The 26,413-nt window shown below is 37.5% G+C and overlaps 1 protein-coding gene across 1 annotated transcript; it reads right to left on the minus strand.

Moving 5' to 3' along the window:
* Window positions 1-415: 415 nt before the first annotated feature.
* ZNF546 (zinc finger protein 546) lies at window positions 416-25,758 on the minus strand. The gene is given in 7 exon segments (XM_037819706.1): window positions 416-1,836; window positions 1,838-3,843; window positions 13,178-13,273; window positions 14,379-14,505; window positions 14,822-14,869; window positions 15,853-15,938; window positions 25,680-25,758. Coding segments are annotated over 6 exon segments (2,418 nt in total). The 5' UTR covers window positions 15,862-15,938; window positions 25,680-25,758; the 3' UTR covers window positions 416-1,704.
* Window positions 25,759-26,413: the final 655 nt, after the last annotated feature.

A 26,413-nucleotide genomic window follows, 5' to 3' on the forward strand; every position in this document is an offset into this window, starting at 1 on the left:
ATGGGCTACAAAATGAAATACAAAATGTCACCTATTAAGTATTCTTGTTAAAAATAAGTAATCTGAACCTAATTGGATCTCTAATCCTAACTTCCAGTTACTGTGAAATACTGGGCATAAAGGAGCACATTAAAAAGTACTTTGAGAAAACAAAGAAAAATCCAGAACATGACCTTCTACAAAACAACTGTCCTGAACTCTCCAAAAAGTCAACACCACAATAAAGTTAGGTATTAAAGAATAAGTTGTTCTTATTAAAGACTAGTAACGCATAACTAAATAGAATCCATGAACTTCTTTTGGTCCCTGAATTTAAAAATAATAATCTATGAAAAGTTTTCTGCACACAATTGAGAAAATATAAATACGGACTGGAATTATTGTTAATCTCTTTAGGTAAGAAGTTATATAGTGATTAAATAGAAGGCATCCTTTATTCTTGGGAGATGCATGTTTATATACAGAAGGGTGAAATGTCATGATCTATACAATTTATACTCAAAACTATAGCTAAATATATGTAATTATATATAAGTAAACCAAATATGACAATTAACAACTTCTGAATCTGGAGGTGGCATACCAGTGTTCATTGTATTAGTCTTTTAACTTTTTTCAAATGGTCTTTCGATTGTTAGTTTTTAATTTATCATGAATTGTGGGCAGAAAAAGCAGACTGTAATATATCCGCTTTTTGGGTCATGACTTTTTGGGTCACAACTCTCCCTGGCTCTTCAAAAGCTTTACTCGCATAATCTTCACACTCATTAAATCCAAAGATTTCTTCCTTGCATTGATTTTTAGAGATGAACTCTGATTTCATCAATGGAAGCTTACTATATTTTAACGAATTTTATTCACGACTAATTAATTGAATTTAAATAGAGTGAATGATAATGGAAGGCTTTTACAAATTCCTTACTCCCATTGGGTCTTCCTCTTACATGAATTTTCTAATAATATCCCTAACAAAAATAAGAACATTTGTTGGGCACATGTTGTGTGCCAAATACTCTTCTAAAGGTTTTATTTTTTATTAACATTTAATCCTCAAAAATACTATTAAGTAATATTTTCATCATTTTAAAACCGAGGCACAGAGGGAAAAAGTGTTTTGTCAAATACCATATAGGCAAAGGTGGAATTGTGAGATTCCAAGGATGTGCCATGGCTAAGCTCTTTCCCACATTCAATACATCAGCAGAGTAATTTCCTGGTACAGCGCTATATAAATTGTATGCTGGTCCACAAATTGTTTGCTACTGGTCTGCAATGTCTTAAATACAGACACCAAGAAGAATTGGAAACCTTTATGCAATTTCACAGGGTTAACTTTGTCTATTAAACCCATTAATAAAAAACTGGGGCTTTTATTTTGTAGTCTGTTTTTCTTTCTATTTCATTTTCTGGTAGCCCATTTTTATTCTTTTTGGTCAACAACAAATTGGAAAAAGATTCTTCACTTTGGATAGTTTGAGATGCACTGTACCAGTATCAGTCTGCTGAAGTTTAACCAGGACGAGGTGAAGCTTTAGTTTTTAAACTTTTTAAATTAACATATGTAGGATAAAATCATTTCTATTAAGGTGTTAGCATGAAGCAAAAGGATCCCCACACATATAATCTAGTATGCATTTTCTCATGTTCCCCAATAATACTTTAAATTATGAATTCTCTGCTGTTGTAAAAGGTATGACTCTTTTTCTAAAGGCATTGCATCACCTTACATTCATAGGGTTTCCTCACTAATATGATTTCTCTGATGCAAAGTAAGTTGATCACTACGAATAAAGGCTTTTCCACATTCTCTACATTTATAGGGTTTCTCACCAGTATGAATTCTGTGATGTCGAGTAAGTTCTGAATTAACACTAAAGGCCTTTCCACATTCTTTACATTTGTAGGGTTTCTCGCCAGTATGAATTGTGTGATGTCGAGTAAGTTCAGCTTGAAGACGAAAGGCATTTCCACATTCTTTACATCCATAGGGTTTCTCACCAGTATGAAGTCTAAAATGTTGAGTAAGGTGATACCGACGACTAAAGGTCTTTCCACATTCCTTACATTCATATGGAATCTCACCAGTGTGAATTCTCTGATGTAAGGTAAGTTGATAACTACAAATAAAGGCATTTCCACATTCTTTACATATATAGGGTTTCTCACCAGTATGAATTCTGTAATGCTGAGTAAGATGATAGTGACGACTAAAGGTTTTTCCACATTCCTTACATTCATAGGGCTTTTCACCAGTATGAGTTCTGTGATGTTGTGTAAGATGATTGCTACGGATAAAGGCTTTCCCACATTCCTTACATTTATAGGGTTTTTCACCAGTATGAATTCTGTAATGTTGAGTAAGTTCTGTTTGAAAGCGAAAGGCCTTCCCACATTCTTTACATTTATATGGTTTCTCACCAGTATGGATTTTATTATGTTGAGTAAGATTATAGCGACGACTAAAAATCTTCCCACATTCCTTACATTCATAGGTATTCTCACTGGTGTGAATTCGCTGGTGTGAATTAAGTTGATTGCTACGAATAAAGGCCTTTCCACATTCCTTACACTCATAGGGTTTCTCATAAGTATGAATTCTGTGATGTCGAGTAAGTTCTGCTTGAAGACGAAAGGCTTTTCCACATTCTTTACATCCATAAGGTTTCTCACCAGTATGAATTCTGTGATGTTGAATAAGATGATAGCGACTACTAAAGGTCTTCCCACATTCCTTACATCCATAGGGAATCTCACCAGTGTGAGTTCTCAGATGTAAAGTAAGTTGATAGCCACAAATGAAGGCCTTCCCACATTCCTTACACTCATAGGGTTTCTCACCAGTATGAATTCTGTGATGCCGAGTAAGTTCTGTTTGAAGACGAAAGGCTTTTCCACATTCCTTACACTCATAAGGCTTCTCACCAGTATGAATTCTATGATGTCGAGTAAGTTCTGCATGAAAACTAAAGGATTTATTGCATTCTTTACATTCAAAGGGTTTCTCACCAGTATGGATTTTCTGATGTTGAACAAGGTAAGAACCATGACTAAAGGCCTTTCCACATTCATTACATTTATAGGGTTTTACACCAGTATGAATTTTCTGATGTTGACTAATATGTCGTTGCACTCTAAAAGTCTTTCCACAAACCTTACATTCATAAGGTCTCTCACCAGTATGAATTCTCTGATGTTCAGTAAGTTGATAATGAAGTCTAAAGGCCTTCCCACATTCTTTACATCCAAAGGGTCTCTCCCCAGCATGAATTGTCTGATGTACTCTCAGGTCTCTAACACGACTAAAGGCCTTCCCACATTCCTTACACTCGTAGGGTTTCAGACCAGAATGGATTCTCTGATGCTCAGTAAGGTGATAATGAAGTCTAAAGGCCTTCCCACATTCCTTACATTCAAAGGGTCTCTCCCCAGCATGAATTGTCTGATGTACTCTAAGGTCTCCCACACGACAAAAGGCTTTCCCACATACCTTACATTCATAGGGCCTCTCACCAGTATGAATTCTCAGATGTTGAATAAGGTATGACTGTTGTCTAAAGGCTTTCTTACATTCCTTACATTCATATGACTTCTCTCTATTATGAATTTTCTGATGTAGAGGAAGAGATATATGTTTTCTGATTATCATTTGATTAATGCATCCCATTTGCTGTCCCTCTTGTCTCTCAAATTCACATTTGCACTGCAAACCATTTCTGAAAATGGTATCCTCATGGATGTAGGCTTTAGTTTTACTTTTTTCCACTTTATGCCATTGAGATAAATATATTTCATAAATATCATTTTCTGGAAATAACTTCTTAGTGACATAACTGGACTCCAAATCTGAAATAAAAAAAGCAAGAAAGCAACAAATGCTGAAAATTGGTGGGATGGAAAGGGTATTATATTCTTATAGTAGAAATTAGAAGTGAAAGGCTTAGAGCCGGGTCGGCAAACTTGTTTTGTAAATTGTCAGCTAGTAAAAGCTACAGGCTTTACAAGGCACATGATTTCTGTCACAATTACTCACCTCTGCTGTTGTAGCAAAAAAGTAGCCATAAGCAATACATAAATGAATGAGTGTAGCTGTGTTATCATAACTCTATTTATGAACACTGAAATCTGAATTTCATTTTCTGGACATAAACATTTTTAATCTTTTTGATCAGATGATTTTGAGGCAGATCACTTTGAGAATCTGTACCTAGTTCTTTTCCCAAATGTTTCTCTTTACCCTTAGAATAAAATCCAAACACATCACCATGGATAAAAATCCTTCCAGGTCCTATAATATGCTACAACCTTTCTTATATCTCAGGGCTTTTTACAGGCTGCTTCCACTCCCAGGAATCCTAATACTTTGACTTTGGTACTTTGTGTGACTGGCTCCTTCTCACCTTTCAGGTCTCAGGCTAAATGTTACTTCCTCAAAAAGGCTGTCCCTGCTGACTACATCTAAGTCAGTCAATGTTCTTTGTTCTATGTTCCGGTTCTGTGAACCTAGTTCTGTGGTTTTCCTCAATTATATATTCATTAATTATATCATTTTTTTCTGTGTATTTTCTTATGACTAAAATTCCACAAGTATAAGCACAATCCGTATTTCAATTCCTGCCATTGATTGACAAGCTTCTAACACATAATACTTGTTAAATAATTGTAGAACAAATAAGCCACTGTATTTGAAAAGGTAATTAGGATAAGAATAAAAGGAGATATTACAAACAAGTCACTAAGGAAGTCAGCTGAATATAATAAATTAATTTCCCTAAATTATGCCACAGTTATTGAATATATCTCCCTGATTTCAATCTCTCTCATTTTACTACAGTGATTAAATATAACCTTTCCTACATTACTTCCTTTACAAAAGGGAACACATGTACATCCAAACTTGCTCAATGAAAAGTATAAATGGAAAAAAAATCATCTTTATAGCCCATCATTCTTCAATTACCTACCATTACCTTGAACATTAGGTATCTCCACCACCGTCTACATTCCCTCCTGTGCACAGCCATTGCTGGCTTTCCCTGTACCAACCAAGGTGCTGAGATATTTTATTTACCAAGCATCAGCTGATTTTACTATTTCTCATTCATTCCACAGATGCTCAATTTGTTGTGTTTCTTCTAACCCTTTCCCACATTCTACTTTGCATTCTCTTAGAGCCAAGGCCAAAATGTGTTTCAATTTTCAGGCACTGTAACAATTATATATTATATTGAAAGTTTTCTGAAATTCTGAGCAAAGAAACTTAAGGATGTTGGAGAAGATAAGTAATGAAATATTATGGAGAAAGGGTCTAAGAAACTAGAATGCCAGGGACTCTTTTATGAAGGACATGCTGGATGTAAGCTTGAGAAAGGTAATACAGATGGTGAAAAAGCCTGGAGAAAGTCTAATGTGCTGAATGAAGCAGACATGAGTTGAGGGTAAGAGGAATTTTTCTGTAACTATAAAAATGTTTTAAAAACTAGAAGAAATATTAAAACACTAAAAAATGATTAAAAATGTTGAAGTAAGAAAAATAACATTATCTGACCACAGTACAATAAAGTAGAAATAATGACAATATCAGAACACCAACAAGTTCTTCCATCTACAAATGTAAAAACTTTAGCTAGATAACTATTTGGTTAATGACAAAATAAATGCTGAAACTGCAAAGTTTATTTTGAAAACAATGATAAAACAATATTGAAAACAATACTGAAAACAATGATAATGTATGTGTATTAACTATGGTCTCAGAAACAAAAACATAGACTTAAATGCTTATTATATAAAATAAAAATGAATGAATGCAAATAAAGTATATTAGAATCTCACTTTCTAAAATAATCAATAATATATATTATATATGTATGTGATGTGTGTATATGTATACATATGTGTATACATACACATATATGGATATGCATTAAATATTATAGTGGTATGCTATGAATGACTGGTGATGAAATTACATTTAATTTTCAAATTATTTTTGTTCTCTGTACTTTATATCAAATATGTATATATCAAATAGATAAATTGGCTCTTGTGATGGTTAACTTCATGTGTCAACTTAGCTAGATCATGGTATCCAGTTGTTTGGTCAAGCAAGCACTGGTCTGATTTTTACTGTGGGGGTATTTTGTGGATTTTAATGAGTAGTCAGTTGATTGCATCTATGGATGAGTACATCTATAATTAACAAAGTAGACTGCCTTCAGCAATGACAGAATCTCACTCAATCAGTTGAAAGCCTTAAAGGGATAACTGATGATTTCAGCAGTCAGAAAGAAGAATTTCTGTCTCTGCTTTAGCCAGCCAGCTTCTCCTGGAGAATTCATCAAAACCTTCATCAGAGTTCCCAACTGGCAACCTGTCCTACAGAATCTGGACTTGCCAATCCCATGGGCATGTGAGCTAATTCCTATAATAAATCATAATATTTACATATATCTCCTGTCAGTTCATTTTCCCTAGAGAACCCTGACTAATACAGCTCTAAAATTATTAGTAAAATTGAATTTATAACTTAAAACTCCCAAAAGGAAATATCCAGACAGAGATGGTTTCACTGGAGAATTCTACCAAATATTTAAAGAATTAATGTCAATTCAAAACAAACTCTTCCAGGAGACAGAAGAGGAAATACTTCTCAACTCATTCTGTGAAGCCAGTATTGTCCTGATACCAAAATCAAAGTACAGAAAAACAAAATCAGAGGTCAATTTCCTTCATGAATATAGATGCAAAAATTCTTAAAACATTAGCAAATAGAATTTAGCAGTATATAAAAAGAATTATACACATGAATAAATGGTTATTCCAAGGATGCCAAAGTGTGCCACTTTGGATGTATTATGTCTCCCCAAACACCAGGATCTTAAATGCAATCTTGTGGGGACAGATGTATTACTGTTGATTGGGTTGGAATCTTTGGATTAGGTTGTTTCTGTGGAGATGTGACCCACCCAACTGTGGGTAATACCTTTGATTGGATTATTTCCATGGAGATATGGACCCTGCCCATTCAGAGTGGGTCTTGATTTAATCACTTGAGTCCTATATAAAAAGCTCACAAACAGAAGGACCTCAGAGCAGCTAAGAGAAACATTTTGGAGACGGCCGCTGATACTTTGGGGATGCTATGTTTGCTCCAGAGAAGCTAAGAGAGGACAAAATGTCCCAAGAGCAACATTTTGAAGAAAGCACAGGAGCTGAGACAGGAGATGGAACACAATCCGGGATCAGCAGACGCCAACCACATGACTTCCCAGCTAACAGAGATTTTCCGGAAGCCACTGGCCTTTCTTCAGTGAAGGTATAGTTGTGCTGATGCCTTAATTTGGACATCTTCATGGCCTTCCGATGGTAAATTTGTAGCCAACTCCCCCCTCATAAAAGCCAATCCATTTCTGATATTTCGCATAACGGCAGCATTAGCAAACCAAAACACAGGCTAGTTCAATATTTGAATATAAATCACTATAACCAACCATATTAACAGGCTGCAGAAGAAAAATCACATGATCATATCAATTGATGCAGAAAAAACTCAATACCCATTCATGATTAAAACTCTCAGAAAAACAGGAATACAAAAGAGCTTTCCCAATTTATAATGCAAATCTATTAAAAAAAAAAAAAACCCTACAACTAACATTATACTTAATGGTGAAAGATTAAATGTTTTTCCCCCTAAGATGAATAACAAGGCAAGGATGTCTGGTCTCACCACTCTTAGTCAACATAGTGTTGAAAGTTCTAGCCAATCCAATAAAGCAAGGAAAGAAACAAAAGGCATATATATTAGAAAGGAAGAAATCAAACTGCCTCTATTTGCAGATGAAATTATTGTCTGCATGGAAAATCCCAAGGAATCCACCAAGAACTCCTAGAATTAATGAGTTCAGCAAAGTTGCAAGATATAAGATAAACATAAACAAATCAATTGTATTTTTATATATTAGCAATGAACACATGGACCCTGAAATTAATATTTACAATCACTCAAGAAAAATGGAAACTTAGGTGTAAATCTAAGAAAACATATACAAGACTTATATGCTAAAAACTAAATAACACTGACAAAAGAAATCAAAGAAGATCTAAATAAATGGACTGTGTTCATGGATTGGAAGATTCACCATTGTAAAGATATCAGTTCTCCCCAAATTGACATACATGTTTAACGTGATTCCTATCAAAATCCTAGCAAGATTCATTGTAGACATAGACAAGATGATTCTAAAACTTATTGGAAAAGATAAAGAAACAAGAATAGCTAAAACAATTTTGAAAAAGAATAACAGAGGAATCAGTCTGCCTTATTTTAAGTCTTGCTACAGAAATGAAGACTGGGTATTGGCAGAGGGAAGGGCAAATAGGTCAGTGGAACAGAACAGTGTATCGAAATACACCCACACAAATATGCGCAACTTATTTTTGACAAAGGTGCAAGAGCAATTCAATGAGGGAAAGACAGCCTTTTCAACAAATGGTGCAGGAGCAATTGTACATCCACAGGCAAAAACACAAACCTCAACCTAAGTCTCATACCTTATACAAAAATAAACTCCAAATGGATAACAGACTTAAATGTAAAATATAAAACTATAAAACTTTTAGAAAAATCATAAGAAAAAATCTTCAGGATCTAGGACTAGGCAAAGAAGTGTTCAACTTGACACCAAAAGCACAGTCTCAAAGAAAAAACTGATAAACTGGACTTCACTGAAATTAAAAGCTTTTGTTCCAATAAAGACACTGTTAAGAATATGTCAAGATAAGCTACAGTCTAGGAGAAAATACTTGCAAACCACATATCCCACAAAGGACTAGTATCTAGAATGTATAAAGAACTCTCAAAACTCAACAATAGAAAAACAAATAATCCAATTTAAAAATGAGCAAAAGACATGAAGAGACATTTCACCAAAGAGGATACGCAGATGGTAAGTAAGCACATGAAAATATTTTCAACATCATTAGCCATTAGGGAAATGGAAATTAAAACTACAATGAAATATCATTATGGAATGGCTAAAATAAATTGTGACAAGACCAGATGCTGACACGGATGCAGCTCTCATAGATTGCTGGGGGAATATAAAATGGTACACCACTCTGGAAAACAGTTTGGCAGTTTCTTTCTTTTTATTTTATTTTATTTTATTTATCAAAAAATTTAAAAAAAAGCATTTCGAACAAAACAAAACAAAGGAATGAAAAAACAGATAAGATATTGAGGGTAAATCTTAATGATATGGGAATGCTCAGGAATGACTATGATTCGTTAATTTTCTTGGGGTATGGTAGGAGCATATTGGAAGCAATTAGTTACTTTAGGATATTTGTTTTTCTTATTTGTTTGGTAGTTTCTTTAAAAAGGAAACTAGCAACTAGCATTCAATCAGGCAATTGTACTCTCGGGCACTTATCCCAGAGAACACGATGATACAGGAGACAATCAACAAGAGAAAAAAACAATTCTAAATGTTTATGCACCTAAAAAGGAGCTTCAAAATCCTTTAAACAAAACTGATACTATTGCAAGGAGAAACAGACAAGTTTACAATTATAGTTAGAGATATCAATGCCCCTATTCCAGGAATTGATAAAAACAAGTAAACAGAAAAGCAATAAGGATATAAAAGACGATCAATATTATCAACCAACTTGACTTAATTGACATTTATTGGACACTCTACCCCAAAACTGCAGAGTATACATTCTTTTCAAGTGCACATGAGACATTTACCAAGGGAAATCATATTTATTGCCATAAAGCAAGACTCAGTAAATTAAAACCGTTTGAGTTATATAAATATATTCTTTGAACACAATATAATTAAAGTAGAAATCAATAACAGAGAGAAACTGGAAAATCTCCAGATATTTGGAAACTAAATAATGCGCTTCCGTATAATCTATGGGTGAAAGAAATCAAAATGGAACTTAGAAGTTATTTTGAAGTGAAGGAAAATGAAAATACAACATATCAAAATTTATAGAATGCTGTTAGAGCAGGGCCGATAGGGAAAATTGAGGCACTAAATGCCTCCAGGAGAATAAAAGAATAATTTGAACAACTTTATGACAATAAATTTAACAACTTAGATGAAATGGAAAATCTCTTGAAAGACACAAACAACCCAAGCTCACTCAAGAAAAAATACGTAACCTAAATAGCCATATATCCATTAAATAAATTGAATTTGCAGTTAAAAACCTTCCCACAAAGAAAATAATACCAATTGTACACAAACTCTTCCAGAATGTTGAAGAGGATAGAATACTTCTCAACACATCCTATGATGTCAGCCTTACTCTGATGCCAAAATATGAGAAAAGAAAATTACAGATCAACATCGTCATAAACATGGATGAAAAACTTCTAAAAAAGTTTTAGTCAACTGAATCCAACGATATATGAAAAGGATAAAACATTATGACCAAGTGGTTTATCCCAGGAATGCCAGATTGACTTAACATTCAAAAATCGATGTAATTCATCATATTAAACTAAAAAGAAAAACAAGATGATCATTTCAGTAGATACAGAACAGCATTTGACAAAATCCAACATCCATTCCTGACAAGAATTCTCAGAGAACTAAGAAGAGATGAGAATGTCTTCAAACTGATAAAGGATATCTAAGGAAAGCCTGCAGCTAACCTCATACTTAATGATGGAAAATCAAATGTCTTCTCTCTAAGATCAAGAAAAAGACAAGGGTGTCTTTTCTTATCACTTCTATTCAATATTGCACTACCCAAGCTCCCTCAAGAAAAAAATATGAAACTTAAATACGAAACCTAGCCAGTGTAATAACACAAGAAGAAGAAATAAAGAGGATTCCAGATTGGAAGGGAAGAAGTAAAACTGTTCTTATTCACAGACAACATAATCACCAATGTAGAAAATTTGCTGGAATCTATAAAAATGCTATTTGAATAAATTTAACAAGGTTTCAGGATACAGGGTCAATATACAAATCAAATATACAAAATATCAATATACAAAATCATTTGTATTTCTATATACTAGCAAAGAACAATTAGAAATTGAAAGTAAAGATTGAAATTAAAAAGTAACATAATTTAGAAATCTCTCTCACGAACTAGAACAAATGTATGACGCTATAACTAGAAGTTAATAATAGAGAGGCATATAGGAAAAAATATATACCTATTGCAAACTATATACTACAGTTAGTAGTATTTTAACATTCTTTCATCAATAGTAACAAATGTACTATACCAAAACTATGAAGCAATAATGGAGGGGGGTTGTTAGGGGTATGGGAGGATTTGAGTTTTCTTTTTTTGTCTTCATTTCTTTTCTGGAGTAATGAAAATGCTCTAAAAATTGAAAAAAAATTAATTGTGGTGATGGATACACAGCTGTATGATGGTGCCAGGGGCAACTGATTGTACACTTTGGATCTTTGGATAGTTGTATGGTATGTGAACAATCTCAATAAAAAAAATTAACAATTTATAACAGCATAAAAATATGAAATACTTAGAAATAAATCTGACAAAAGATGTGCAAAGTGTGTATATTTAAAACTATAAAACACTGCTTCAAGAAAGTAAAAATTATCTACATTAAAGAATACCATATGCAAGGATCATAAGACTCAATATTAAGGTGTCATTTCTCCCCAAATCGATCTATATATTTCATGCAATCCCAATCCAAACCCCAGCAGGCTTTTCTGTAGAAACTGATAAGCTGATTTCAAGATTTATATGGAAATGCGAAAGATTAGCTAAAACAACTGTGAAAAAGAACAGTTACAGAGGATTAACACTACCTAAGTTTAAGACTCATATAAAATTTCATCAAAATTAAAAACTTTTCTGCATCTAAGGACATTATCAAGAAAGTGAAATCACAATGAACAGAATGGGGGAAATATTTGGAAACCATATATCTGATAAGGTTTTAATATCCAAAATAGATAAAGAACTCCTACAACTCAACAACAAATTTAAAAATGGGCAAAGGACTTCAATAGACATTTCTCTAAAGAAGATATACAAATGGCCAATAAACACATAAGAAGATGCTCAATGTCATTAACCAACAGGGAAATGCAAATCAAACCCACAAGGAGATACGACCCTACACCCACAAGAATGGCAATTAATTGGTGGAAGAAAAAAAGGAAAATAGTAAGTCTGACAAGGATGCAGAGAAATAGAAATAGAAACCCTTGTACATTGTTGGTGGGAATGTAAATGGTGCAGCATTATGAAAAAACATTTGGCAGTTCCTCAAAAAATTAAACAATTGAACTACTATATGACCCAGCAATCCCATTTCTAAGTATATACCCTAAACAATTCTGAAAGCAGAATTCAGACAGATATTTATACACCAATGTTCACAGCAGCATTATCCACAAAAATCAAAAGGTGGAAGCAACCCAAATGTCCATCAGAAGATGAATGGATAAACAAAATGTGGTATATACATACAATGGAATATTACTTGGCCATAAAAAGGAATGAAGCCCTGATACATGCCACTAAATGGATAAACCTTGAAAGCATCATGTTGAGTGAAATAAGTCAGGCACAGAAGAATAAATATGGTATGATTCCACCCACAACTATTATATGCAGATTCACACAGACAGGTTACCAAGGGTAGGAGAGTAGGGAATGGGAGTTAATGTTTGATTAGTACAGCCTTTCTGCTTGGGGTGATGGAAGAGTTTTGGTAATGGGTGGTGGTGATGGTAGCACAACATTGTGAATGAAACGAATACCACTGAATTGTATACTTGGAAGAGATTCAGATGTGAAATTTCATGATGTATATATGCTACCACAATAAAAATTATAAAAATAATAATTTTAGGCAATAGAGAAATAAATACAAGACTAAATGTAAAAAATTCCTGGAAATATGGGTAAAATGGATATCAATGGGGAAGAACGAAAGCAGCTCTTCTTTAAAATGAGAGAAAAACAAGTGAGAAGAGAAACAAGGAGCATGACAAATGGGGGTAAAGATGAAGCTCCTCTGGTAGCTCATGTTGAAAGGACCTTAATGTCTTCCCATTTTCTCCACGAAAAATGAAGAGAGATTTCCAAACATGTCAGGGGCTCCATGATCCAGTGGACTATACCTGTGGCGGCTTCCCCTGACTGAGTTGCCATCACTTACCTGTGTACCATCTTCTTGTCCCTTCCCTCACTACCATCCAGGGTTCTTTCTCTTGCTCCAATAAGATAATCAAATCTGGCTTAGGAATACAACATCCTGCTCAGGAGAAAAGAAATGCCATGTGATATAGGAATAAAAAATAAATAATGTATGTTCAAAATGACTTCATTCAGACTTAGCTACATTTATAATAAACTGCAGGTCAAAATGGTACTGGATAAAACCTTCAGACCAAAGAAGAAAATGGCCATTGAAGAACATTGATATTAAGACCATAGGACATTCCCATGATCTTAGCACTAAAGGGACCACATAGAAGAGGGAAAAGGTCTGCTCTGCTTTTAAACACAGTACAGAGAAAGGCTGAGAGCACAGACTCTGGAAACACATGGCCGGGGTTCAATCCTCTCTCCCACCTATCAACTGCACAACCTTGAAAAGTTATTTACCCTCAATGTGCTGCACTTTTATCAAATGCAAAATGAGTCTAATATCATTTACTTCATAGAGCTGTAAAGGATTAAATGAATTAACATATGTAAAAGGCTTAATAGAATGCCTAGTCCAAAGAATTATTTTTGTTGTTGTGTTATTATCTTGCTAACAGAAGAATAACAAGTTTCCTAAAACACTTCCAGGTTCTTTTTCAGTTATTACTTCAATGGAAAATGCAAAATTCATGTTTTATAACTTACAATCACAAAGCAGATTAGAGAGAGTTTGTCTCTTTTAGGATGGGATGTGTTTGCTTGAGCTTTAAATGAATAACTGTTAGCCGAATTTACCACTACCAGAAACGGTAGAGGTCCTTTTGATAATCAAAGAAAACCAGAGCCCTGAGACTAGCTGTTCTCCTTGCGGGTAGGCCGGAAATGAATATAGAGTAACTACAGGAATTTGAGACATACACGACATATGAAGTCCAGTTTCTCTGAAAATGTCACAGAATTCGAATTTGGGAGTTATTTAGAAAAACAGGCAATTATAGGAAGGGCCAGAGGGAGGAGAGAAGGTCACTGGAGGAGGGGGAAGATGAAAGTGCTTAACGCAGGGGTCCACTTCCAACCCAACAATGTTCAAACCATTTCTTTAGAACAGGAGGGTAGAAATTCAGCTGGCTTCTCAAAACTGAAATTCAACAGTGGAGAAAGCTGAAATTCCAGAAAACAGATTGTAAATTATTTGGGGCAGATATCTTTACCCAACGAGACCAGGTTGCTGTAGTTCTCCAGCATCACTTCCCTGTACAAGTCCCTCTGAGTGGGGTCCAGGCACTCCCACTCCTCCCGAGACAGGTCTATGGCCACGTCCCCAAATGCCAATGACACCTGAAATGACAAACCATGTATTAGAAATAAAACTTTTATTTAAAAACATATTTTCAAGATGGAAAACTTCTTTGCAGGAAAGAGGCAACAGAGCAAGCAAATAAGTTGGGTTCAAACCTGTGACATGTAAGGAAGACTAAGGGAATCAGTATCTCTGAAGTAGAGTACCTATATGCTTTTAAACAATAATGTTGATATAATCAAAATGTCCTGTATATCATGGGGTAATATAATTATCCAAGAGTTTGGAAATGAATAAAATAATCAGAGTTTCCCAATTAAGTGAAATAGCATAAGTAAGCACACTATTATGTACCTGCATTTTAAGTTCTGAATAAACGTGAGTCCCATCATCCTCTTTTTCCTTCAAGGGATAAAAAAAAGAGAGAGAGAATTAAGGAATTTCCCCCCCCAAAACTACTCTAAAAATCTCTCTTAGAAAATAAGACAATTGACATTAGGTGATTTTATGGAAATTCAGGTTTATCATTATGCAAGTTTATGTCCTAAGCATTTTTCCTTGTGGTAACAAATGACAAAGACTTCAGTTAATTTATTGGCTGGCTTATCATCCCTCTTGTGGATATATCAGACTAATTCTTCTTTAATGTTCAGGCCTTTAGGTTGGACAAAATGTCTAAGGTCTTTCTCAATCCTGGGAGTCTATTTTCATCCACGACTTAGGGATCTGGAGGATCTTCTTAACTACCACAGCCACTGTCCCTCATAAGCACTTGCCTTATTTCTCAGCTAGAAGATGCTGAGGCAGGATGATCCACAACGACAGTGATGTCACTGGAGACAGCAGAACCTCCTCAACCACAAAATAGAACTGTCTTCTATTGTTTGTCTCTCAGGGACCCCCTGGTTAGATCCCTGAAGCCCATAAACAAGCCCCAATCACACTCCAATCGGGTGCTATAAGCCTCTCAAGGCATGAGACCTCATCATATGCAGAACACTCAGCAGTAAATTTCATCTTATCAATCTGCAAAACTCAGGTCTGTGGAAAAGGTGAAAGCTTCACCATAAGTCTGTTGCGACCATAAGCTCTATGTCAGGGAATGATGACTCTGACAAGAGAAGATTTCTCTCGAGGGATCTCACCTTACACTGCTCCATTAACACTCCTCAGAGACGCTGGGCACACAGGAAATGGTGAATGATCAACAGTGAACATAAGTAAGAGAAAAGAGGGGCAGAGGGGGAGGGTACTAGACTGGAATGGGAATAACTGGGGAGCAGGATCAACAATAGGGTTCTCTTAAGAAGGAAGTGTCAGGATAATAAAAATGATCACATGAATTCGAGAACATATTATTTCAAGGAAAAGAAACATGAACTCACATGGGCCATGGTTTTAGAACTGCAAGAACTTGACAGTCCTCCTTTGGCTTCCTTTACTGGAGAAGCAGAGTCCAGAGAGGCCAGAGCTGAGGGAGGAACTAGAGGTTTTGACATCAGGTGTGTCTCAGAACTCCCCAAATAATTTGTTTATATGATCCCATTTTTTTTCTTCATTTCTACTTCCAACCCCACCAAGCCCCACCCACAAACCAGGAGAGACAAGGGGAAGTCTGGATAAAGCTAAGCTCTCCTCATGCCATAAGGAATCAGCTATACAAGTGTACATACAGAACACAGGCCTCCTGTACTGAACCCACAGTAGGCACTCAGCAGGAGTCTGGCACACCCCAATTTCTGATCTGCAGCTGACACTGAACTGTTGAATCCTGCCCTGAGCAGATCCTCCTCCCATGTCCACCTTCTGGGGCAGAGAAGGAGCCACCCCATCGAAAATAGAGTATCATTAATGAGTAGGGCAAGTGCCTGGACTCTACAGACATGAAGACAGAAAACAGAAGGCAACCTTTCCCACTAAAAAACGGCACTTACCCATGTGAAAGCCCTACCCCACCCGGAACTACAGCCCCCAGAATCCTCTCGGCCCACCAGCCTCTTTCCCAATCAGGATTGTTAATGCTGCTTTCCTGCCTGAAGTCAATGAATATCCCAAACTTTTAAATCAAGGACGGGGAGGGGTGAATTCATGCCCATGGTTGTGTGATGACAACAAAAGTAGATATTTTTTAGAATCTTCTATGTAATGGGTCCTTTAACACATTAATATTTAATCCTGCAATTTAGTTAGTTTTTGCCATTCAATAGAAATGTAATGGAGGCTCAAAGTAAAGTTCCTTGCCCAAATGCAGAGTTAATAAGAGGCAGAGTTGTGTTCTGAATACATGTTTCTCTAAATATAAAATCACCTCTCTTTCAACTCTGGCTTTTGTCTCTGAAGCCTAGGATTTCTCTGAGTGAAACTTGAGTATAGGTGATTCATTAAAAAAATAACATATCATCCATCAAAGTTATTAAATTTCAGTACAAGTAAGGAGATACTTCTTAAGAAAACAAGGAAATATTTTACAGTTTTTTAACTGGCAGCTTTAAAAGGTTGATGATAGTTCATATGAGCCTGGTATGGGAAAATGGAAATGTTGTAGATGCTCTAGATTTGTGAAAATTTGAACCAGGGCACATAGAAGTAGGCGAAAGAATTTAACCATGTAAGCCTACTTCTGGGACTCTGTCCAAAGGAAATGGTTGTAAATGTGTGTAAAGAAGTCAGCAGGGATGGCAGAATTCAGCACTCTAAATTCAGCAGTAGCTGAATGGATGCATAAATTACAGATCATCTGTGTAATGGAATATTAAGTACCTATTAAGTATCATACTAAGTTGTAGAAAACATTTAAAAGATGTGGAAATATTCCGGATATATGATAAACAGAAAAATCAGGTTAAAAACCATACTTTATAATATGATTACATTTGTTAAACACACAGACACATATATAAAGAATGAATGAATGAAAGAAACAGACTGCAGAAGGGCAGATACTAAAATAGTGAAAAAAGTCCAGAAAGCTCTATACACATGTTAACGCTGTTGATTTGCATGATATAGTTTTGATATTTTTTCTTAAGTATAATCCACAATTTTTAAAAATAATTTAAAATATACACAGGGTAATCAAAACAAAGCTGTGGTATTTTTACTGAATGCCACTTTTTCCCTTTAGCTCCTAATATATTTTAAATTTTTTTAATGTATGACCATGTTTATTAATTTAATGCATTACTGGTCTTGATGAGGCTGGTCTCAATGAGGCTTCCTTTCACGTATTTCTGACACGTATTCCTGATAGTTTATTTTTCTCTGAAATTGTCCTTTCAGCCATGATAACTTCCAAACTGCTACTGAATCATCTTGTTCCGATAGTCTCACTCCAGCTCTAGCATCATTGGAATAAAAACTATAAGGTATGAAGTTCCCTGTCCAACACAATAGCCACTTGTCACATATGGTTTTTTTGTTTGTTTTTTTAATTTTATTTTGAAATAACTTCAAACTTACAGGAACAGTTGCAAAAACAATACAAACCCCATACACAGAACTCCAGCATACCCCGACCCCCCTCCCCCAGTATCCCGATCCACCAACTTTAACATCCTGTCACAGCACCATTTTCTTTCCCTCCCTCTCTCCCTCCCTCCCTCCCTTCCTATCTATCATCCATCATCTATTGCTCTGTCCTCTGAACATATGAGAGAAAGCTGCACACATCTTTGAACAAACAGTATAATTCACATATACATTTCCCATGAACAAGAACATTCTTTTATGCAATTCCATTAACCGCAGCTAAGAAGTTCAAGAAATTCAACATTGATACAAAGCTTACATTCTATATTTCCTTTTTTTTTCCTTATGTCCTATCTGTGTCCCTTTGAGCTTCCTCTCCTCCATCCTCAGATCTCATCCTGGATCATCCTTAGCATTTGTCATCTATTTAGACTTTTTTTTTCAATTGTGGAAACATATATACAGCCTAAATCTTCCCATTCCACCCCCTCCCTAGCATTCCGTTAGTGGGATTAATCACATTTAGAATGTTGCAATGCTATCACTTTCCCACGATCCATTACTAGAAATTTCCCTTCACCCCAAACAGAAACCCTACACTCATTTCTTAACTCCCCATTGCCCCTTCCCCCACTTCTCGGAACCCATACTCTACTTTTCATCTCTATGGTCATATTCTGTGATACTTTCTTTGTGTTTACCATGGGGCTTAAATTTAACCTCTTAAATCTATAACAATCTTGTTTTTCTTTGATACCAACTTAACTTCAATAGGACACATAAACTATGTTCCTATACTCCATCATTCCCCCACCTTTATGTAGTTCTTGTCAAAAATTACATATTTTACACTGAGTCTAAAACCACTGATTTATCATTACAGTTTATGTATTTTAGATCCTGTAGGAAGTAAACAGTGGAGTTACAAATCAAAAATACAGTAGTATTGGTATTTATATTTACCATGTGATCTTTACTGGAAGTCTTTATTTCTTCATGTAGTTTCAGTCAATTGTTTAGTGTCCCTTCCTTTCAGCCTGCGCAACTCCCTTTAGCATTTCTTATAGGACTGATCTACTGGTGATGAAGTCCCTCAGCTTTTGATTATCCGGGAATGTTTTCATCTCCCCCTCATTTTTTTTTATTATTAAATTCAATTTTATTGAAATACATTCACACACCATACAATCATCCATGGTATACAATCCACTGTCCACAGTATGATAACATAGTTATGCGTTCATTACCACAATCTATCTCTGAACATTTTCCCTATGTCAGAAAGAGCCAGAACAAGAATAAAAAATAAAAGTGAAAAAAGAACACCCAAATCATCCCCCCATCCCACCCCATTTGTCCTTTAGTTTTTATCCCCATTTTTCTACTCATCCATACATTAGATAAAGGGGGTGTGATCCACAAGGTCTTCACAATCACACTGTCACCCCTTGTAATCTACATTATTATATAATTGTCTTCAGGAGTCCAGACTGCTGGGTTGGAGTTTGGTAGTTTCAGGTATTTACTTCTAGCTATTCCAATACATTAAAGCCTAAGAGGTGTTATCTATATAATGCATAAGAATGTCCACCAGAGTGACCTCTCGACTCCATTCGAAATCTCTCAGCCACTGAAACTATTTCATCTCATTTTGCATCCCCCTTTTGGTCAAGAAGATACTCTCAGTCCCACGAAGCCGGGTCCACATTCATCCCCGGGAGTCATATTCTGCATTGCCAGGGAGATTTACAACCCTGGGAGTCGGGTCCCACATAGGGGGGAGGGCAGCAAGTTCACCTGTCGAGATGGCTCAGTTAGAGAGAGAGGGCCACATCTGAGCAACAAAGAGGTACTCAGGGATCTCCCCCTCATTTTTACCCTCCAGGTGTTTGTGAATTCTCCAAGTCTCTGATGGTTATTGACTTCTATTTGTATTCCATTGTGGTCAGAGAATGTGCTTTGAACAAATTCATTTTTTTTTTTTAAATTTATCGAGGCTTGTTTTAAGTCCCAGCATACAGTCCATTCTGCAGAAAGATCCATGATCACTAGAGAAGAATGTGTGTCCCGGTGACCCGGGACGTAATGTTCTATATATGTCTGTTAAACTTCTCTATATCTCTCTCTCCTTTCTTTGTTTCTCTGTTGGTAGGGCTCCCTTTAGTATCTGAAGTAGGGCAGGTCTTTTATTAGCAAAATCCCTCAGCATTTGTTCGTGAAAAATTTAAGCTCTCCCTCAAATTTGAAGGAGAGTTCTGCCAGATAAAGTATTCTTGGTTGGAAATTTTTCTCTCTCAGAATTTTAAATATGTCATGCCACTGCCTTCTCGCCTCCATGGTGGCTGCTGAGTAGTCACTACTTAGTCTTATGTTGTTTTCTTTGTATGTGGTGAATTGCTTTTCTCTTGCTGCTTTCAGAACTTGCTCCTTCTCTTCAGTATTTGACAGTCTGATCAGAATATGTCTTGGAGTGGGTTTATTTGGATTTACTCTATTTGGAGTTCTCTGGGCATTTATGCTTTGTGTATTTATATTGTGTAGAAGGTTTGGGAAGTTTTCCCCAACAATTTCTTTGAATACTCTTTCTAGACGTTTACCCTTCTCTTCTCCTTCTGGGACACCAATGAGTCTTAAATTTGGACATTTTATTTTATCTATCATATCCTTGAGATCCATTTCAATTTTTTCCCCATTCTTTCTTTGGTTCTTTCATTTTCCATTCTGTGGTCCTCAAGGAGGCTGAGTTATTGTTCAGCTTCCTCTAATCTTGTATTATGAGTATCCAGAGTCTTTTTAATTTGGCCAACAGTTTCTTTTATTTCCATAAGATCCTCTATTTTTTTAATTTACTCTTGCAATGTCTTCTTTATGCTTTTCTAGGGTATTCTTCATGTTCTCTATATCCTGTGCCATGCTCTCACTGTCTGTCTTTAGTTCTTTGATTAATTGCACCAAGTACTGTGTCTATTCTGATCTTTTGATTTGGGTGTCTGGGTTTGGGTTCTCCATATCATCTGGTTTTATCATATGCTTTACGATTTTCTGTTTTTTTTGGCCTCTTGGCATTTGCTTTACTTGATCTCTAATTTGTCAGAACTACAGCTTGGTGGCATACATTTTCTCTAACTAACCAGCAGATGGCATCCGTGAGTCACCTATTCCCCTCAAATCAGTTCTCCCCACAAACTTTGTCTTTGTGGTGTGTGGGGATCTGATTCTTATGGGGTTCAATTGGTGCACTAAATTTGGGTGTGTTGTTGGTGTTGTCCGCCCTGAATATGGGGCGTGTGTCTGGGTGGTTAGGGAGGCAGGGCAGCTTTAATAATCAAACCTCTCAGGTGTTCCCAGAGATTTACGGCTGTTGCAAGAGCCTAAGCCTTCATTTCAGTCTTGCCACAGATCGTCTCTGCCGCTGACCCACAAGTTTTTGGTATTGGCGTAGGGTACCTGGGATTTCCGAGTGGGTCCCCCTTCTCAGCCGTGCTCTTCCAGGACCTCTGCTGAGGGAAGGTTGTGCCACGTCACAAGTGTGCACTGGCCCTCCAGGGGCCATTCCCAGCCTGATGTAAAGATGGCTGAATGGGATGTGTTAATTTCCCCCTTTACACACAGCTACGCCTTCCCAGCTCCGGGACAATTAGCTGTGGGTGCACTAAAGGCCACTGTTCATGGCCGATATTGTGGCGTGTGTGCGGTGCTGCGGGAAAGACTCCCCATCACACTGGGTTTCTTGGCACGGCTCTGGGCTGTGGGTCCGGCCCTGGGCAGGAGTGTCCCCCGCCCGCCAGGGAGATGGCTGCAAGGGGTGCGGTTTCTTTTTTCTTTTTGCTCCCCTCTGCTCCCCTGGCCCCGAGACAATCAGCAGTGGGTGTGGGAAGGACTATCCTCCACACCAGACACCGAGGCATTGGCACAGCCCGCTCCTGCCATGCTTCACTGCGCGGTTCTCCCCGTCGTATCCGCAGCTGCTCCCGGGTATTTTTTTTAAAAGAACTAGTCCATCTCCAAACACCAACCCACCGTTCCCCCACACCACAGCATGGCCACCGGACTTTCAGCCAGCTCATTCACTTGTTTCAGAATGCAGACTCCCAGTTTCACTAAATGCACGGTCCCTGTGGATTTAGCAGACCTTGTCTGGCTGGTGCATTGCTGGAACTGGTGTTCTGGGTCACTTTCTGCTTTTTATTTAGTATTTTTCACGGAGGTGTTTTTTTGCCCTGTCTCACCTAGCTGCCATCTTAGGTTCTCTCTCCCACACATGGTTTTTTAAATTAAAATTTAAATTAGGTAAAATTAAGATTAAAAATGTAGTTCCTCAGGTGTATTGGCCTTATTTCAAGCGCTCAGTAACCACATGTGGCTAGTAGCTACCACACTGGCGAATGTAAACATAAAACGTGTCCTTCATCATAGAACTTCTATTGGACAGTGCAATATATATGGTATGGTATACAGCACAGAATCCATTTGTCTCCACAGTTCCCTGGGTTCAGAATAATTTGGCCAAAACCTGACAGAAGTGGCTAGAGAAATAATGACATCTCCTGCCATGAACTCCCAAGGAGTGACTTGAATTTCTCCAGTGGCTTTAATGACTGTACTTGGTCTATTCTAATTTTATATTCTTTGCTTGATTACAGTAATTTAAGAGTAGGAATTATGTGTTTTTAGTTATTTTTTTCCTTGCAATTGTATTGAGATATAGTCACATACCATACAATCATCCACAGTGTACAATCAGTTCTCAATATCGTCATATAGTTGTGCATTCATCACCACAATCAATTTTTGAACATTTTCATTACTCCAAAAAAGTAATAAAAATAAGAATAAAAATAAAAGTAAAAAAGAATACCCAAAACATCCCATCCCTCCCATCCCCCCTATTATTCTTTTGTTTTTTTGTCCCCATTTTTCTACTCATCTGTCCAAACACTGGATAAAGGGAGTATGAGGCACAAGCTTTTCACAATCACACAGTCACACCATATAAGCTATATAGTTATACAATTGTCTTCAAGAATCAAGGCTACTGGGTTTCAGTTTGACGGTTTCAAGTATTTCCTTCTAGCTATTCTAATACACTAAAAACTAAAAAGGGATATCTATATAATGCATAAGAATAACCTCCAGAATGATCTCGCACCTCCATTTGAAATCTCTCAGCCACTGAAACTTTACTTTGTTTCATTTGTCGTCCCACTTTTGGTCAAGGAGTGTTTTTAGTTCTTGTATTCCCCCAATTACTATCACAAGATCCAGCATACTGTAAGCCCTGTGCCTGACATTTGACTAAAATTACACTTTTAGGAATTTTTTTTGTTAGTAAATAGCTATAAAAGCACATTAAGGTATACACATAATTTATATTTTATTTATAATAACCAAATATTAGAAACATAAATAACCAGTAGACAACAGGTTAAAAACTTATGGAGAGTTATGACAGCATACTCAGACATTATTTACTGATTGTTTTGGTCCATATTAATTGTTGGACAAACACATTCATGAACTGCAGATCGAGAGAGGCAAATTAAAAAAGTATGTAAAATGATGGGAGTGGTTATAATGTCTTCACTAAAACACAGACTGTTGTCACACTCTGAAGGGCCATCTTATTTGATAAATTGTGCCATGAGTATGCTTAACTGATTAATATAATCCTAAAAGGTGTAAACACCTGGGAGGTTTATCAAACTAGAAGGGGTTCATTGGCACTTCCCTCTTCTCCCTACTGTATGAAGGCTTAAAAAGCCTATGTCTAGGTGGAATTACTTTTTCTAACTAGGAGTGGGATAGTCTGTCTCCTTTGAATGACCAATTAGTGTGATTCTGTTCTGCAGAAAGAACTCACCACTCACCCCCCCCACACACACACATACACAAGGGCACAGAAAAATTTTGTTTACATATACCTCATCAAAATATTAATAGTGATTCTGGGTCAAAAGATAATTTTAACTTTCTGAAGTTTGCAAAAAGTGAGCATCAATTCATAATCAGAAGTCTACAATAAACCTACATACAATTTAAAAATAAATGTTTAGGAATGTTGGAAACAAATAGATTTGACATGTATGGGAACAAGATGGAAATCAGTGTGACTGTTATAAATAATGTCTACCACTTCTTACACATTTCTCTTCAATAAAAGACCTTTACACTATCTACAGTCTTCTCTGAATGAACACAGGCCAAGTGAGCACATTTAGACAGAATAAGAAAATTCATGCAGAGCAGACAAAATAGTGTTTGGTTCTCCCTCCACTTCACCACTGAATAATCAATTGAAATATCATTTTGGATATAATCCTTGTTTAATGTCTTTCAAATCCCAATACTAGTAAATGAGATTCAAGTGAAATTTTAAATTTGAGTATTATTATTTATCACTACAAATACTGTCTTACTTCATTTGCACTTGTTTTCTTATGGCTCACTCTTTATAAACATAAACCTCAACTCATGGATTCCCTGGAAAAATCTCAACCCATGTTGACAAATATTTCCATGCTCAGATTACCACTCCATGCACATTCCCACTCCTAAAAGCCTCACAAAGCACGTGACCACCAGTCAAAGCATTTCTGACCTTGCCCTACTTTTAAACTGAGGATTTGGAGATTGATGGTGTGATTCCACTTAAACATCAATTTCAATAAAACAAAATACTAACTTTAAACTCCAGGATATGTATTTCTCTAACATTATAAAAAGTAAGTGTGCAGAATGATTTGGAAAAATGAAGAGAGGGGCACTGAGGCCAGTGAGGAGGGAGATTCATTTGCATGACCCCATCATTCACTGGGAAGGAAGGCCTATGATAGGTCATGGGACATTTCAAGAAAAGTAAAGCAAATGTTCCCATGTAACTAAAAACAAAAATTCATTTTATGAATAAAAAGAAAATACAAACACAGGTGGATCTGGACTTTAAGATGTGCAACAATTCTCCCCTCTTCCTTCTGATTCTTATTTTGGAGAATGGTGGGACTGGGAAAGAAAGAAATAATGAAAACCAGGCCTTTCTTAGTGCACAAAGAATATCCCCTCAAGGGCCACATCTGTCCTGCCGTCATGCACATAACCAGATGTGAGAGGGTGGCTGGAACCTCTCTGAATTCACCTGCACATTCCTAGAATGAGAGGTCTGGGAATCCTGAGGTGCGAAAAATACAGCAGCACCCAAAGCGCCTCCAAGTGGGGACCCTCCCATCATGTCATCCCAGGAGTCTGTCTATCTCTGCAAGTCCCATCCAAGCCCAGGTCTATGCCTTCTTACAGGGAACCTTCATCCTGGGGCTCAATTTCACTTCACCCTTGGGGACATTCTTCCGTGGCAGATCCGCAGGGCTGTGAGGGAAGAAGGCGGAGGGAAGCAGCAGGAACAGCGGGTGACACACACCGTAGAACCAGGCATCGATCCCAGCCTCACAATGGCACCCACCAACACAGAGGCCCACTCCGGTCCTGCCAGGCGCACGGTCGCTCGCTCGCTCGCTCTCTGACTGTCTCTCTCACATACACACACACTCACACACACACCGTCACACACTGTCACACACTGTCACAAGATCCCCTTCCTCTGCTCCTCACGACCCAAGCACAGGCCTGAGGCTACGGGCACGACACGCCCTGTCTGAGCCCCGGGCTCCTCGCTTTGGCAGCAGCCCCGCCCTCAGGAGTACGGCTCCGTCTCACCTGGAACCGACTTCTTCCCTGGCTTTGACCAACTCACCCCGGGTGGCTGAACGACCACCAAAGCACGGGAAGGAGCCTTTAGGCTTGAGACGAGCCTCTCCCCTGGGGCTTCTGGGAAATGTAGTCCATAGCCGGAAGCATTCTGGGCTCGGGTTGCTCAGGCGCAGGCGCGCGAGGTCGCCGGCTTCCATCAGCGTTCCAGGAACCAGAGTGGGGAACTGAGCCGCGAGTTTATGCTCCCGAGCGTCGGAGACCGAGCCTCGTCCGTGTAGGCCGTCCCGCCCGAATGCATCTGTGGGTGCAAACTCGAAGTCGATTTTGGGCGGGACCGGGCGCGAGCTCCGCGAGGCAGAATTTTGTCTGTTTCTTCCCCTGACGTAGTGCTGGCGCCAGAGATGATTCTGGTACACAGCAGGCGCTCAATACGTGTTTTTCAAAGAATGGGTGTGTGGCCCCGTGTACCTGGCCTTGTGAATGGGTATGTCACAAGGCGCAGAGAGACTGCGCCTCTCTGGCCGTGGGTGGGTTGTGTGTTTCTGCGTGTGCGTAATTCTTTGGGTGTGAGACGGTGTGTGACTGAAGCAGCTGCTGACCGTATGGAAGCCACAGAAGGTAGCCTGGAAGGATGATTTTGTGACCGTGAGCAGTGGGGTGACAGGCTCTGTGGGTGTTTGTGGCTGTGTTTTACTGTGACTGGGGGGATAGGTGTGTGATGGTGTGGGTGTGTGGGTCGTTGTGTGATGGATTGTTGTGTGACTGGGTGCAAGCAAG

Source organism: Choloepus didactylus, chromosome 27 (assembly GCF_015220235.1).
Source record: "Choloepus didactylus isolate mChoDid1 chromosome 27, mChoDid1.pri, whole genome shotgun sequence".
NCBI lineage: Eukaryota > Metazoa > Chordata > Mammalia > Pilosa > Megalonychidae > Choloepus > Choloepus didactylus.